Source organism: Chiloscyllium plagiosum, unplaced genomic scaffold (assembly GCF_037043375.1).
Source record: "Chiloscyllium plagiosum isolate Xiang-an unplaced genomic scaffold, Cpla_swu_hap1 HiC_scaffold_45, whole genome shotgun sequence".
In the NCBI taxonomy this organism is placed as follows: Eukaryota; Metazoa; Chordata; class Chondrichthyes; order Orectolobiformes; family Hemiscylliidae; genus Chiloscyllium; species Chiloscyllium plagiosum.
In genome coordinates this window covers 4918493-4935945 of record NW_028270183.1, presented here as the reverse complement: position 1 = coordinate 4935945, position 17453 = coordinate 4918493, and the positions used below count along the sequence as shown (strand labels likewise).

The 17453-nt window shown below is 38.3% G+C and overlaps 1 protein-coding gene across 15 annotated transcripts in view; it reads right to left on the bottom strand.

Moving 5' to 3' along the window:
* Positions 1 to 17453, bottom strand: part of LOC122552384 (voltage-dependent P/Q-type calcium channel subunit alpha-1A-like) — a 662051-nt gene that overhangs the window by 205440 nt on the left and 439158 nt on the right. For 11 of the 15 annotated variants that reach the window (XM_087983287.1, XM_087983286.1, XM_087983285.1 and 8 more), the window contains 3 exons: positions 16729 to 16794; positions 6357 to 7247; positions 2971 to 3446 (listed from right to left, as the gene is read on the bottom strand). In XM_087983287.1, the coding sequence (XP_087839413.1) occupies positions 2971 to 3446; positions 6357 to 7247; positions 16729 to 16794 (1433 nt within the window). The remainder of the gene's footprint in view (positions 1 to 2970; positions 3447 to 6356; positions 7248 to 16728; positions 16795 to 17453) is intronic. The other 4 variants (XM_087983282.1, XM_087983290.1, XM_087983281.1 and 1 more) reach the window with 1 other exon arrangement.

The window sequence follows — 17453 nt, the reverse complement described above, 5'->3', positions numbered from 1 at the left end:
GAAGATTTGGCAGGCTATTTCACAACATGAGAGGGAATCAGGTGACAGTCATACCCAATTCATCAACACTTGTCAGCAATAAGCTTGGCTGATTCTTTTTACCGTGTTAGTGCCCTTACCAACAATCTTGTAAATGACATTACAATCTTGTAAATTAGCATAGGCAAGAAGAAACCCAAACTGAGGATTTTATTTGTTAGTATGACAAAGTCTCAGCCTGGGCAGAAATGTTACTAATTAATCAACTGAACCAAAAAGATGATACTGGTATCTCTATAACAATGGGTAATTGTTAATGTATTTAATTGAAAATGAATGTCACCAAGCAATATGTAATACTCAAGCTTAATTCTTACATTAACTGAAAATGGATAGTTTCTAACTTATAAGCACTTGCTTGGTGATACAGAACTAAAACACTTCTAATTTAATATTGCTGGATAAATACACTTCGTCAAAGGTTTTTGTCTTGCACTCTCAGGATATGTATAAAATTATCAATACAAGTGAAAAGCAGCATGTATAAGAGAGTGCTGATTCGTTGGAAATTGCACTCTGATTAGTAGAGGTATTGCCATAGAAAATGCAGCAGCTAACAATGATTGTCTGTTAACTGCCAGACTCAAAAATCTAAGTGACAGAGATTTGCTGGTTCATTTCTCAGGGCAATACCTTGACCAATGAGAGTCAATCTGTCTAATTTCAAAGCCTGACAGTTCTCATAGTGAGTGCATGATGAAAAACTTTTGACAAAATGTCTTTTTACAGCAATTCTCAAGTTCAATTTCTAGTTTACGAATAGGCAGAGCCAAAGATTAGAATTTCTATACAAAATGATGAAGTTAAAAATGTTTCTAATTCACAAATAATTCCTTCAATGTTCTGATTAGCAATATTCAGTCTCGATAGACCACCTGAAAAGTTTTTTTCATTAACTTTTAGCTCTACCTCTTCAACCATGTCCTATTTCATGCACTCTCATGTGACTTAAATGTGTCCTCAAATATCCGACAATCCTAAAGCAAAACTGGAGGCTACCACTTTTGTGAATCACAAGATCCTTCACATGATACAGGATACTTAAAACCAACTTCCATCTCACCTGTCTGCATTGGGTCTAGATCTAGAACCTTGAAGAGTAAGGCTTGTGTTGACTGCTGTAATATGCAGTTACAGGAAGGCTTTATCATTTCAAAACTGCCTTACTTTCTATACCAAAAATCACTACACCCTACTCCAAACTCTTATTTTTATTCCTTTTTTAATGGTAGTACATTAATAGAAACTACCTGGCGATAATTTGGAGGACATCAAGATTCTAATTCTTAAAGAAAATCCATTTCCTTGTTGATAACAGTATTAATCTTTAGGTAACTCTTGGAAACAATAAGCATGCAAAATGGCTCTGCTAGAAACACTAAAACAAATAATAAACTGTTCAAGAATATCAGGATGGTGCAGTGGCTCAGTGGTTAGCACTGCTGTCTCACAGCCCCAGGGACCTGGGTTTGATTCCACCCTTAGGTGACTGTGTGGAGTTTGCATGTCTCCTTGTGTCTGCATGGATTTCCACCAGGTGCTTTGGTTTCCTCCCACAATCCAAAGATGTGCAGGTTAAGTGGATTGGCCATGCTAAATTACCCATAGTTTTCAGAGATGTGTGGGTTAGTCATGGGAAATGCAGGGTTATTGGATAGGGGGATAGGTCTGGATGGGCCGCTCTTTTGAGGGTTGATGTAGATTTATTGGGCTGAAAAACCTATTTCCACACTGTATGGATTCCAAGGACCTGGAATTAAGTGTCTAATGAGATAATTTTCTATTTAACAATAGCTTTTGATATTTTCAATTATTAAAAACCTGCTCGGGATATATATAACTGAGTTTGGATTCAATGATGCACTGGACTGCATATCCAATTCTGGAGAAAGTAACTGAAAAGAATCAGTTTCCACAGTTGTGGGGGAAGCATGGTGCTAACAGGAGTCAGACCCACAGCACCCAGAACGGATTCAGAGGCAGCAACAGGAAGCTGCAGGGTGCCAAGGTGGATGACTTGAAAGGCCCTCAGTACTTTGGGACTTCCTCCTGGTTTTAACAAAAAATATTAATATTGGATATCTGGGCTTTCAACCAATAAACAGCTGAGCCTCAGGGAAAACACTGCCAAATCAACTCTGTGGTCTATTTCGTTAATTTTACAATACTTATTTACACAAGAAAAAAGTGTTTTAATTAAAGGGTCTAGATGATTGACAGTTTAACTGGACTGCAGTAGAAACAACGTTTTATAAATGAATGACCTTTTGAAAAACATTTTAAACTTTCACTATAGAGTCAATGATTCAACAGAGAGTGTTTAGAATGGGCATTGAAGTGTCAAGCTTGGCATGAACAGTGTGGGTGGGTAGGAGCATGGATAGGAGCTTTAAAATTTACCTTTCAAAAGGTTCCCTCATCCTGATTATGGTTTGTAACACCTAGGGTAAACCAAGAGTCCTTTAAAAGCTGGCTCATTTCTATGAAAATTGCAGCGATCTAAGAGATACTTATCCCTGTAACAGAGGCAGCCAGCTCTAGTTTATAAGGTGCAAGCTCACAATCCAAACCAGCCCTTAAATAGAATTGGTGAAAATCGGGAATTCTGAGAATGGTGTCACAAATCCTGAAATTGGATTATGGAGTTTCTCCATGAAAATACAGCCAGAAAGCTGAAATAGTGTATATAAAATATTCATTCTCATGAATGAAAAAAAAATAGCATATTATTCAGATAATACAATTGTGGAAATGGTTGGATCACATTTTTGAGCCAAATTTAACACCTTCATAAATATATTTATAAAGAACAATTCTTATTTTGTGACATGTGGTGCACCAACAAAACATCTCTCATAACTGGTACCAATCTAACCAGAAAATGCTAAATACAGTACTTACATAAAATGATCTTGCAACCGACAGACTTACCTTGCAAAGATGGATCTGCAAATGGGATATTAATAGTTGTATGATCAGGCTTCTTAGCATTTTTTGCTGGATTGTTCGGATTGGTTGGATTAGTTGGATTGGTGAGAATAAGGCTGTTTTCCGGGTTTTTGGGATTCCCAGGATCGGTAGGATTTCCAGGTGTAGTAGTTGGGGCCTTACGATTGGTTGAGTTATGGGGATTAGATGGGTTGCCAGGATTATGAGGGTTAGTATGGTTTCCAATTTTTCCAGGATTATGAAGATTGACAGGATTGGAAAGGTTAGCTGGATTTGTGACATCCTTGGTATTATTGGTATTCCTGGGATTGGAGGGTTGGGTTGCCAACTTGCTGTTTCTGAGATTGTCTATATCTTCTGTCTGTTGTCCATTCTGCCTGCTCATGTCCTGTTGCACTGGCCGAGTGGTAGAAAGGGCTGGGCCACCTGGAGCAGGCAGAACACCTCCGTGGCTTTCTCTAGAATAACAAATTGAAATTACAGGTGAGAATAAGTAAAGCAAAATAATAAACTGCAACAAAGAAAAAGTTCTACTAAACACAAAAGTCAGTTTCACATAGACAGAGTTTGCTAACAGTATTACAATACATGAATCAACAATGTACTTAAAGTACAAGAATGAATCCATGTGTATCTTGGACTATTCTTATTTCATAACCTTGAGATTGATTGGCTCAGTTGGCTGAATGGCTGGTTTACAATGCAGCATGATGCTAATAATTCAAGTCCTGAGCCGGCTAAGGTTACCATGAAGGACTCTCCTTCTCAATCTCTCCCCTCACCTAGGGCGTGGTGACACTCACATTAAACCACTACCTATTGTCTCTCTTTCTCTCATGAGCGAGCAATCCTATGGACTGATAAGGCTATGGTGGCTTTATTTCACAATCAATATAAGAAACAGACAATCTTATAATTTATTTCACATTTGATTTTTGGAGCTTACTGAGCACAATGTGGCTATGACATTGTCTATATGACAAGAATGGCTAGAGTTCAAGATTATTTCATGACATAAAGTGTTTTGGGACATCCTGAAGTCACAGTGGACACTACAAGAATGCAAGTTTTTCTTTCTCCATTTACTCGGATCAAAATGAGCAAAATCATAGAACTGTTTCTGAGGAACGTATTTTGTTATTGTTGTAAACAGTACACAAAAGAAATCTTTCTTTGTAACCAAAGAGTGAACAATCATAAAATATAATTGAAAGGAGCACTGAAAGCAGGAGTTGCCCATTACTAAGAAACCAGAAATAACATGAATCATTAAAAAAAACTATTAACATCAATCACAGTCATTAACTATGTATTAGTCAGAACTACGATTATCCCAAAGATGTACATGGGTAAATCTTGTGCCAGAGATATTTTCATGTCCAACTGCTTCCATCAGTAAATCGTAAAGCTTAGAGAATTCTATAGCTATGAAAAACTTTAGGCTTGGAGGAGATGTGGAGGTAGGATGATGAATATTTTACTACTGTGTAAATGAGGAGAATTTGAATAGTGTGCACTACTGACACCTAAGCCACAGTATAAATGTGCCGAGTTCAGTTCAGTTATGCTTTAAGTATCACAAACAATATTTAGGATTGATTATGACGTGATTATCTGAAACTTTTCAGGAGGCTCAAGTTTGCTCTTTTGCTTCCTAATTTATGACTTATCATTAACAGCACAACTGGAAATATATTAGTATTATATGATGTCACGACATTATCTTTTGTAATGTACATCATAATAATCCAGCCTATATTAGGAATCTAGGAGAAGAAAGTGAGGACTGCAGAGGCTGGAGATCAGAGTCGAGAGTGTGGTGCTGGACAAGCACAGCAGGTCAGGTAGTATCTGAGGAGCAGGAGAATTGACATTTCGAGCATAAGCCCTCCATAAGGAATGGCTTTTGCCCGAAACGTCGATTTTCCTGCTCCTTGGATGTTGCCTGACCTGGTGTGCTTTTCCAGCACCACTCTCTCAATTCTATATTAGGGATCCAGAATATTTTACGTCAGCATATATTGTAAGATAAATTATTAAGTAATGATTGTTAGACTGAGGTACAGAGAAACCTCAAGTATCCGAACGAGATGGTGGGGCACTATTTCATTCAGATAATTGATTATTCAGTTAATGAATTATTCGGATAATTGATTATTCGGTTAATTGATTCAATGCAACTTCTCTGGGGCTTGGGTTTTCCTTTTTACTCACTCTGCCTGTCTTACTCCCTCTCTCTGTATTAGGATTTGTTTCTGAACAGACACACTTGTGTGTAAGGGATCTGCAGCATTGCTAAAGATCCCCGCCCACACCCCCTCATTAGTTCAATGGGGTTGAAACAGCGAGCACTTGCTAAGTCCGCTCCCCATTCAGGAGACTAGGCAGCAGCACACTGCGCGTGAGACCCTCCCCCTGTCCGCCCTCCCAATCCCGCACCTGCACGCACCCAACACCATCTGACCCTGCCCCATTCGCCTCCACAACACCATCTGTCCCTGCTCTTCCCCCCACCCCCTCAGCGTCTGCCCCCAACCCCATCTGCTACCCCCAACACCGTCTGCCCCACCCCCATTGGTGCCCCTCTTGGGCAGCCGGTCCAGTAAGACTGCTGCAGCCTTTGGGGGGTGAGTCTCAAAATCTCTCTCACACACACACATTTTACTGCAACGTTTTGACAAGCTCTCACTCTGCCCTGTACAGGACAATGTGGGAGAGATAATCTGAGGAAGGGGTGTTTAGGGTACACTCAGTGTAGAACTCCAGGGAAAGTGTAGAGAGAGAGAGAACGAACAGGCGGTCAGTCATTTGGAGACAGTGCCTGGGCTCCCATCAATGTCCAGGACTGTTCTCGGCAGCATTTCAGTAAGCTGGGTTCATTTTTAATCACTGAAAAATGTGTTGCTGGAAAAGTGCAGCAGGTCAGGCAGCATCCAAGGAGCAGGAGAATCGACGTTTCGGGCATAAGCTTATATTGAAGAAGGGCTTATGCCCGAGACGTCGATTCTCATGCTCCTTGGATGCTGCCTGACCTGCTGCACTTTTCCAGCAACACATTTTTCAGCTCTGATCCCCAGCATCTGCAGTCCTCACTTTCTCCTCATTTTTAATCACTGTAAACATTAGACATGAACAGTGTTGAAACAACTCTTTGATGTAATGTTTCGATCAGAACCTTGAGACCTTCTTTGAATAATCTGAAATGCGGATAATTGATATTCGAATAATCAAAGTTCCTCAGTTTATAACATACAATGTTATACAATATAAGGGTAGTTGACAATAAATTTTGCAATGCCTACCATGAACATCCCTACACTGAACAATATTGTAAATGTTTTGTTAAGTCACTTTAAAACAATACATACTTCTTCCGTTTGTGTCTCCTTTCTTTTGCTGTTGGATCCTTATCATCTCTTTCTTTTTTAGCGTCATTATCATAAGTGGATTGAGCATGACGGCTTCTGCGGCGTTTTTCTGGCCCATCCAGATTTTCACTTTCTGCACCTCCTTTCCCTTCCTTGTTGCCCCGGGAACCCTCTTTGTGCTTTGACCGCCTCTCACTTCTTTCACTTTTGATACCCTCCTCTACTCCACTGACATCGTGACTTTCTGCATTACGCCGGTGTGGTCTGTGTCTGCGCTCCCTGTCTCCCTCAGTCCTTGGTGAGGCACTTCTCCCTTCTTTGCTTACTCCTGGTCTGTGTTGGTGACGCCGGTGAGGTTCATTGGTTCTACTTCTTTCACTATCACCATCCCGTGTGTTCCTTTCATTGTTTCCCTCCCGGTCCTTTCCACGGTATTCCACATCTTTAGGAACACCATCTCGATTTGTTTCTCCTTCTTTGCTGTTACTGCGATACCTCCTGGGCCTGTCTCCCTGCTCCACACCCCCCATTTCCCTTTCAGATGTCCTGTCTTTGTTTGGATCATTGGCTCGATCATGGTAACGGGTCTGCTTTCTCAGAAACTCCTCAGCCCTTTGTTGACTGCTTCGGTGATCAGCTGAGGGTTCTGAAGGCCTTGTTTTGTTAGTGTTGTTGTTCCTGTTTTCCTGAGGGTCAACAACCAAAGGCCGATCCAAGTGCGTTTTCATGTCACGTCGGATATTCATGGAATAAGCCATTTTCCACCTCTCATCAGGGTCTAATTCATTGTAAATGGCCTCCCGACTGGTCATCAGATTTTGCTTTCTCATCTCACTCATTCGTTGCTCCCACACTGTCTTTCCATGTTTCTGGTTCTTCTGTTGTTCTTTCCTGTGAAGATAATAGAAGTTATCACATTGACCAGCCAGTGTAATATCCACAATCAGTTAGCTCATAACACCAACAATCTGTATGTTTTTAAGCGAATTTTAAGCCCCTTTCTTTCTCAAATGATTGACTTCACCTACCTGTTTTCTATTTATATTTCAAAGCTTACTCCTACCAAAGGGTTCTCTAATTATCCCTGCATCATTCTGTTCTGTCCACTTAAATGGATTTTCCTCATAACTCATTACACTTTGAGTGAAAACTTAATTTTAACTCATTCTCATTTTGCTCAAATTCTATCTGTGGCTCCTATACTGAGCAATTTCCTTTTATTATTTAACTTCACATTCTTGAAAGCTTTTACTGGGTCACTTCAATATTTAATGAGAAACAAAGTTAACCCTGTTATCTTTCTTTACAAATGACTTTTCTTAAAAACGGGATCATCTGTATAATCATTATAAAATTTTGGCAATAGAGTTTGTTTCTTTATAAAGCATTCCATTGGATAAGCCTAGTTAGAGAAGAGATACTAAGACTTAGCATCTTTGAAAATGAAGAAGTTGTCAGGTTCAGATTAAAAGCATCACAGAGAGCACATTTCTCTCCTTGAAGGACATGTCAACTCACTGCCTTAAAACATTTTCTTCCCTTTTATCTTGGATCTCTGTCAACTCCCTTTATTGAATCATGTGCCATAACTAGATTGAACATGATAGCTACTACTTTCCTACTCCACCATGTGGATCCCTGTTTTATCTGTCTCCTCTTTCTTTTTGATCTAACATTAACCTTCTTCAGCATCAATGTTTGAATTGTGATTTTTTTTCTCAGATTTGTGTTAACTAGAACTGAATTGAGCAACGTATACCTCTGTCCAATAGGAAATTGATCAAATATCAATTTTTATTAATCAGTTCTGGGAGGTTATACTTACCAAGAAATGTTTGGGACTCTTTTCTCTGGTAATGTTAGTGGTAGAGGCATGATCTGATAAAAGTATTTTTTAATAATGACACAGTTTGATGGAATTCACATAGGAGATACTTCCGCTGATAGGATTAGAATGAAGGTCCATAGAATAAAATTTTGCTAATAAATGCAATAAGGAATTCCAAAGTAGCTATTTTATTCAGAAGGTAAAAATTCACTGTCACAATATTAATTATTTAAATGAACTTAAGGAGAAGCTAAAGAAACATGAGTGAGAATCAAAGCTATTGATGTGGTTAGTTGAATGGATGGGAGAAAATGGTATGGACTGTAATGACCAAGTGTAAATGTCAGTGTGGGCTGAATGGTCTACTCCTTTGCATTTATAAATTACGTAAAACGAACAGATTAACAATTTTCTAGATTAATTTTCACATAGAAATATACAGCCACCAGAGAGAATAAGCTTTTTTCTTCATATTGGTTTCCCTGGAATTGAACCCAAGTTCCAGAAGTATAAGAAAATTTTTCTAGTTAACTGCACATCTGAGGTGGGATTGGGGGTTAGAAGACCTGGAATTGCATAAGTGGCCTGTACTAATGGCAACACCAAATATAAAGCCTTCCTACCTTCAGGGGAAATTTATCAATACCTTTCAAAATTGTTATGTTAGGAAATGTCACATCTCAGTAGGATTGATGAGGTTAGTGCAGTTGATATTGTCTACATGGATTTTAGTCAAGCATTTGATAATGTTCCACAAAACAGACTGGTCAGAAATAATAAATCCCATGGGATACAGCCAACGTACATTTTAAAAGTTTGTGTTTTAACAAGTGTCCCAATTTATCAATACATTATAGCAGAATGACCTTTACTTTGTATCTTTATTCACTGAGCAAGAAAACAAAAATCTTTCAGAACTAGAGACTCAACTGGCTTAGAAGAATGAGGAGTTTGAGAAATTTAGCATCAGTACGGAGACTGTATTGGTGAAAGTAATGGGGCTGAAAGTTGACAAATCCCGAGGACCAGAGTGTTCAAAGAGATAATTATAGAGATAGTCAATGAATTGGTGCTGATCTTCCAAAAGTCTATAGATTCTGGAATGATTACTGTGGATTGGAAGGTAGTCGACATTCCTACGTCACCCCACTATGTAAGAGAGTGAGAGAAAACACAGAGAATTACGGACCTATTAAATTTACATCAATAGTAGAGGAAATGCTAGAATCTATTATAAAAAATGGGATAAATAGACATCTGATTGATAATGACCTGATTGGGCATAGTCAGCAAGGATTTGCAAATGGAAAATCATCTTTGATAAACTTGGAACTTTTTGAAGATATTATTAACAAAATTGACAATGGAGAGCTGGTGGACTTAGTAGATATATTCTAAGCGAAGAATGTTCAGAGATGTTATTACATATATCTGGAGCAGATGGGACTTGAACCCAGACCTTGTGACCTGTAGGTCGGGACACTATCACTGCACCATAAGAGATCATTAGTTTTGGGGAGAAACAATGCACCCAGACCCTGTGATAAAGTTTCTTTTTAATGTTAACCTGTTCAGATGTGTTATGACCCACCTCTGGAGTAGATGAGGGCATCTACCTCAGAGGTAGGGATCCGCTGGGCCTGTATTCTCCGGAGTTCTGAAGAATGAATGATAGCCAGGGATAGTTACAGTGGATTCAGGTAAAATGTTTCCCATGGTTGGGGAGTATAGAGTCAGGGGCACAATTTAAAAATAAGAAGGGGGCTACTTGGGTCTGAGATGAGTAGAAATGTGGATTTTCAGTCTTTGAGTATATTTATTGTAGAAATTGATAGATTTCTGATTATCAATGACGTACAGTGTTATTGGGATGAAAAGTGCTGAAGAGTCCGATCAGCCATGGTCATACTGAATGGCATGATAAGCTCAATGGGCTGAATAGTCTACTCCATTTCTATGTTCCTATAGCTCCAACAGACTACAGAGGAGATAATGTAATAATGTTGCCACAGTTTAAAAATTGTAGCCGCAAGGAAAGAGGGATAGGCTAGGGTGTTTTCCTTAGAACACAGGAGGCTGAGGGGAGACTTAATGGAGGTGTACAAAATAATAAGTGGCTTAGATAGAGGGGACAGGGAAGGCCTGTTTCCCCTCATGGGAACGTCCTAGTGGAACAGACTTGAGGTAAACAATAGGAGGCTTAAAGGAAATGTGAGGAAAAACATTTTCATCCATTGGATATTTTTTTCAGTTCACTATCCAGGCAGGAACTCTCAACTCATTTAAAAGGAAAATGGACCAGTACCTGGAGCACTGTAACCTGTAAGGCTATGGATCAGATGCTAGAAAATGGGATTAGAATGGGTGGTTAGTTTACTTAGCTGGTGTAGATACGATGGACTGAGTGGCTTTTTTCATGCTGTAATATTTCTATGTTTCTACTCTTATTTAGATTTATTAAACTTAAAACTGAACCGTCAAAAGCGGAAAGCACAAAACTGAGATGAGCAAAAAAAAGCAAAGTGAAGATGCAGCTGAGATTGTTAACACACTCAGTGCCATCCTTACTTACCAGAGCGCAAATGAAATCCAGCACATTCCATGCAGCATGCAATCAGTTAAATGTACAGAGTTCAACATGAGCTGCTTTGCAAGGCAGGAAACTGGAAGAACAAATTTATTTTTTAAAAATTCTGTCCCTCCCTCTTTTCCATTTTCTTTCATTGATTTTTCAGTAGTGTGAGAGCAATTGAGCTAACACAGCATATGCCTCAACCAAAGGCTGTGCAATGCATCAATAACAAGAATACACAGCTGCATTCAAATGCCTTGGTTATCAATTCTTGGTGAACTTTGTTTACTGTGCTTATTGTGTTATGGAATTGAAATAGAATGTGCTCACAGTGTCAGTTCCATTTACCTAAGGGTCAGATCAAGTTTAGAGTAAAGATGTCTGTACTCAATCAAAAATGATGTCTCACCTTAGAGGGAAGAGACTGGCCTAATGGATTGGCAGAGGACTGAGAATATAGGTAAATATGGTCATATTACGATGAAGGGCTGGGAACATGCAGCAAGATGAGAAGCTGCTCTCACTCATGAATATTCTTTTACCACAGGGCAGGTTATCTAATGGTGCCACAAAACTTATTGCTCACGCAACTGTTAACAGCCAATCAGGATGTCAGGAAGCTCAATTTGTGCTCACTTATTTGTGCATAGTGGGGAAAATGGGCAGGGGTGGGATCTGGAGGAGTAGATTGGATTGATCTGAAGAACTGTCCCAAAACCTGATTGACATAAATCATTAACCTTAAACATTATTCCATTTCCACCTGCAAAGTCAACCAGTGAGAAATTAAAATGCAAGTAACAAAACTGAACTGATGAATATTAATGAGAAAACGAAGCAAAATGAGAGATTAAAAAGAAATAATGTCATACATCATTTACCAGTTTGCTGCACTTTTTCATGAAGAACAGAATTATACAATGTTATAGTTCAATTGAAAATCTCTAGTGGTTTGCATGGAGTGACTTACATGGAATTCATAGAATTGCAAGATTGACACTGTCCCATTGCAAGAGCAAAGTTCAAGGTAGGGTTAAAGGTTCCTTGGTATCTGTTATTTCTCAGAAAGGATGCTGGCATACTTAGCAATTATTTTGTATAATTTAGTTCACAGCTTTTTCTTTTGTCATTTCCTATTCCAGAGATATGAAGGCCACCCTAGTTGAAACCAACTAAGCACAGACCAGATATTACATGCAATATGATACTCCGCATTTTGCTGTTTAGATCCGAGAGAACAAAAAATCAATTGAAATCCAGATAAAATATATCATAACTTTACAAAAATTACATATATTTCACTTGATGATGGGGCTTTTGCCCGAAACATCGATTTTCCTGCTCCTCGGATGCTGCCTGACCTGCTGCATTTTTCCAGCACCACTCTAATCTTGACTCTAATCTCCAGCATCTGCAGTACCCACTTCTGCCAATATTTCACTACTACCTATCTACAACTAATTTATGAATATGAATTTTAAAACAAGTTGAATTGTAATCCATTTTGATTTCCTCAATGGGTAACCATCACCTAGTGCAATCACTGTACCATCATCAATGAACTGTATATTTTTAAAAGACAAAAAACTAAAGTGAAATTTTATATAATAAAAGGTTACATTATTAGGACCAAGAAAGCTCTACACTCGACATACATTATATTTTCAAAACCTTGATGTACAGATTGTATATAACAACATCCAACACAAGTTATCTGCAAGTTTTAATGATCCAGTTATACTTTGAAATGTGTCTCTCTTTGATCTCTTTAAACCCATGAATTTATTATTATAGTTGAACTAAAGCCCAAAGCACCAATCTAAAGTTTTTTCAAGGCCTTCAACATCCATCATCAGTAGTAGCTCAGTAGCACCACTGCTGACCAAGCTGATGGAGTTCTGAAGAACAGTTCTTCCAAATTGGGACCAGTGCAGGTGGTGAGAAAATCAAAATGAGGGAAGAACCTATTTGACCTTGTCTTCATTAACTTACCTGTTGCAGATGCATTTGTCCGTAACATCATTGCAGGAGTGATCAATGAACAGTCCTTGTGGAGATAAAGTTTCAGTACCTCAATGAAGAATTGTATGGCAATTGTAAGGGACCATATATTTTTCCTTTTGAACCATAACCTGGACTGGAATATTCAATGGTATACAGCTAAAATACCAGTAGAGTTTTTCAACTTGAAAACCAAGTTGGATTGTGTAGTGTACAGTTTCAGCTGTAGAAGATAATGTTGTTTTTGGAGATGTGAGTTGTTACATTATGAGACACAGTGGCATCAAGGTCTCTTAGTTAAGGAAAAACTGCCTGATGACTGCTCTCAGATTGGTCCAACTATATTTTGTTACAGACCTGCAAGAAGAGTGCAGCGAGAAACATTCAGAGCCCGCAAATGGAAAATATCTTTCTCTCTCCCTTCTTTTTGCATGTGTGAAAAGACAGAAAACCTAAAGACTCTAAAAATAAAGATTCTAAAACAAGAAAAGACCTAGGTCCATGTGATCAGTCATCAAATCAAAGAATGATCATGGTTCTGCAGATGACATTGTGTTATCATTGTTAAAATCAAAAGAATGATGAGAAATAACTCACTACATTGGTCTGGATTCTTGACCTACAGAATTTATTTAACTGTCTATATTTTACACCCGTAATATTTATGTCAAATAGTCTGGCTTTTGTCTGTCTTATTCATGAATTAATGTGTGAGAGACTGCAGTTTTAAAAGGATACTATTTAAGGCACATAATAGTGGATGTGTTTCTTTAGTCTTTGCCATTTGTTAAAGAGTAAATAAGTTTGTTTACAATAAAAAAGGTTTTTTTTTGTGTTAATGATACAACCTAGTGTGAATTGATTTTGTCCACAATAGCAGTCAGGTAAAATGAACACGTTCATGACTTAAGTGGGTATTTCTACATTTATGATGGCTTGTTGAATAGCGGAGCTGGTTTTTGGTACACACTGTCCAGTTTAGATTAGATTAGATTAGATTACAGTGTGGAAACAGGCCCTTCGGCCCAACAAGTCCACACCGACCCGCCGAAGCGAAACCCACCCATACCCCTACATTTACCCCTTACCTAACACTACGGGCAATTTAGTATGGCCAAATCACCTGACCCTGCACATTTTTGGATGGTGGGAGGAAACCGGAGCACCCGGAGGAAACCCACGCAGACACGGGGAGAACGTGCAAACTCCACACAGTCAGTCGCCTGAGGCGGGAATTGAACCCGGGTCTCTGGCGCTGTGAGGCAGCAGTGCTAACCATTGTGCCACCGTGCTGCCCAGTTATGATGTAATACAATAGCACCAACTCAGTGTAAAATGGAATACAATCAAAATAAACCTGGCAGCTCAGATTAGATATCCATGAGGTGCTGCAGGCTATCAACAGAATTCTTGATTAGTATCATATCCACAAACAAACATTCAGTCAGTCCACCACCAATGCTCACTATTCACAAGATGTGTTACAGAAATTCACCAGAGATTCTTTAGCAGCACTTTCCAACTCCAAAACTACTTTTACCTAGAAGGACAAGAGCAGAAATACATGGGAATACCACCACCTTCAACTTCCAGTCAAAGCCACTCACCACCCTGACTTGGAAATAAGTCACTGTTCCTTCATTGTCACTGGGTCAAAATCCTGGAACTCCCTTCCTAACAATACTGTGGATTACAAAACTTTCATGATGACTCCAGGAACAGCAGAACCTGATTTCCCTGCTCGACTCCAGTGAGTATGATGATCCCTGTATGGATTCTGTTATCCTTACCACTTGCCTTCCCACCTATATTAGTGTCATCAGCTCACCATTGAATCAGGGTTTCTCCCTTATTAGTGGTAAAGTGAAGTATATGCCACAGGGTGACAGATTATGCTATAATACATCCTTTTTATTAATAACTCATAATTCATCCTGCTCCTTAATCTCACAACAATGCTGTGAGATAACTTAAAGGAGCTGGTTGAATATGGGTCTATGCCTTTTAACTAGTCCCCCTTCTAATTCCCACTCTCATTAGGGCTGGTAAAATCTTGCCCAGCCTGTCATAAAGCGTTTGTGGAAATCAAATTCTCAAAATAATACATATAAATAATAAATAATATTTAAGTAATATGACAATATCTAAAGCAATTTCACCTTATACAACTCAGCTGTTGGCTCCATATAACTTAGGTCCATTTCTTACTAAGGACCACAGTTACTAAAAGTAAAGTACATCATGAAAACACATTAAATCAAATGGACATAAAATAAATACAAACTAAAATAAAGAAATGTCAACTCAATTCCTATTACAAATGCCATTTGATGTCAGCACTGCTTCTATTATGTCAATGTCATGGTATGTGATAACTTCTGCTGCTCCACAGGTGAGTGTGAACAATAGCTCGAGTTTCACAATGGAAAAAGGAAATTATGGATTTCAGCTTTACTCACAGAGATTAGAAGTTACAAAATAGTACTTCAAGCTAAATAATGAACTATGCTAATTATTACAGAACCAAAACGCACATTATCAATCAGTTTGACTTAATTGGAACTACAAACATCATTGTATAATGGCCTCATTCTCTATATCCAGATCTAATAAGTGACACCAGATGTCAGACCCATTATTGCAAGAGAATCACAATTTTCCTCTCTATATCCACTCCCCAATGAGGAATCCTGAATTAATCCTCAGATGTGGCCAGAATATATATTATCAATCATACACTGAATAAGATTTCAACTATATATGTAAATATGTAAACTCTACCATATAACAAGGACTCAATCTTCCCCACAGACCACAGGATGAACTTTGAATGTCTCACAAACAGAGTATGTGGACTTTAGAAAAAGAAACAAAACTACACATTTTCTTTATCTCTTCTGGAGTCCAAATCAACTTCTTGTTATTGTTGTTTTCATACCTTCACACTCTTCTCTTAGATGAATTTGAAGGCTAATTAACAGTCGAACAGACCACAATGCAAATATTGCTTTCATGGCTACAACCATCATCATACCAGAAATTTGGTCCTAAATGAAGCAAGGGTTTATGGGCTTTCAACAACTCACCTGATGGGGGAAAGGAAGGAGGTGTCAGACACCCATTCCGCATATCCCACGAGACATCAACTGAGAGTTCAGATCTAGAACTGAAGTTTCCACATTAGGAAATTCTGACTTAAAAATATGAGCATTCTAACTTAGAGGCAACTAGGTTTAGTTGGAGCACTGTTTAGAATAGGCAGGAGAAAAAAAATATTGAGGTATTAAAACAAAATTACATACCTTCTGCATTTTCTTTTCATTATTTGAATAATGAAGAATCCATTCATTTTTCACAAGAATAAAATAGCAAGGAGATGAGAGTGGTTGAGGGGCCAAAGGAGGGAGAGCAGGGTGAAATGATTGGAGACCAGCTATCATAAGATCAACGTTTCTACAACTAAAAAGTTAGTGGGCCCACTTGAAAATGACCTAAATTCATTCCTCAGTCTGTAGACAAAACTGTTTGTATTGGATTCAAACACAGAGTTCAGAAATTAAACATCAATGAACTAACCTAGTTTCACCTAAACCATATTATTGTACATTTAGCATGCAAACATAATTTTCAAAGTAATTTGTGGTTTTACAATCCAAATATATTTACATGAAAATAACTAAGAAACACAACAAAACATACAATATAAATACCACTGATGTACAAGATATTATTCTATTTTACAAACTTATACAGCAAATATTTTGCATAGAATTATCTTCACAGTTTCAAGAAACACAAAGGTGGGATTTATAGTCAGGCAATGCTGAGATATACTCAATTATGTCAAATCTGGACTGTATGCTATATATACAAAATATTTTGAATAATTACAAAAGTGATCATGAAGTGAGTTATCTGGATTTTTAGAGGGAAACTAGATTTTCTGTAATCTGCACTGCATGAGTACTTACATTTGAGTGCAGGCATCATTGTAGTACATTGAGGTCCTAGGGGAAGGGGCTCTTACCCTCTCTGTACTGTTCAGACATGTGGAAAAAGTGTCAAAGTTCAGAAGCATGTTCTTTGTTACTGAACACCAGCTGAAGTGTATACATCCTGGGATTCTGTATTCATGACTGTCCTGGTTAATTTTTGTTTTCAAACTTGCTAAAAATTTGATTTAAAATCAACATTGCCTCTTGGGAGAAAATTCAAGTAACTTTATCACTTAATATTCAAGAATACCAAATTACCTTCAAGGTTTGAGTATTGGATTCTGGAGTGTGGTAGAACTGGCTTTTTTTCAAACCAGGTTAGATGAACCTTAGGTGGAGACACTCATGTGATATATATTTGATATTACTATCACCATGTTAATTAATATCAGCTAATTGCCATCTTTAAAAGTTTATTTTTCCATTGCTTTTGTAATAATATTGTCACTGAATACTGGGGGTTGTCAAGCAGGATTCACTCTGCCTATCTCCAGTTGCCCAAACTTCTGCATTTTTCAGTGCAGCGTGGATCCTCAGCACAGGGAGGAGAATGGGAAGGAGATTTGCTCCCATCCTAGCCACTTTTCCTTACCTCCTTGCAGCAGGTTTTAGTGTAACACAGGCAGATACTGAGGCCTGTTGAGAACTCTCATGTTAGTACTCTCAGCTGCAGATGGCACATGACACACCGAAACCCAAGA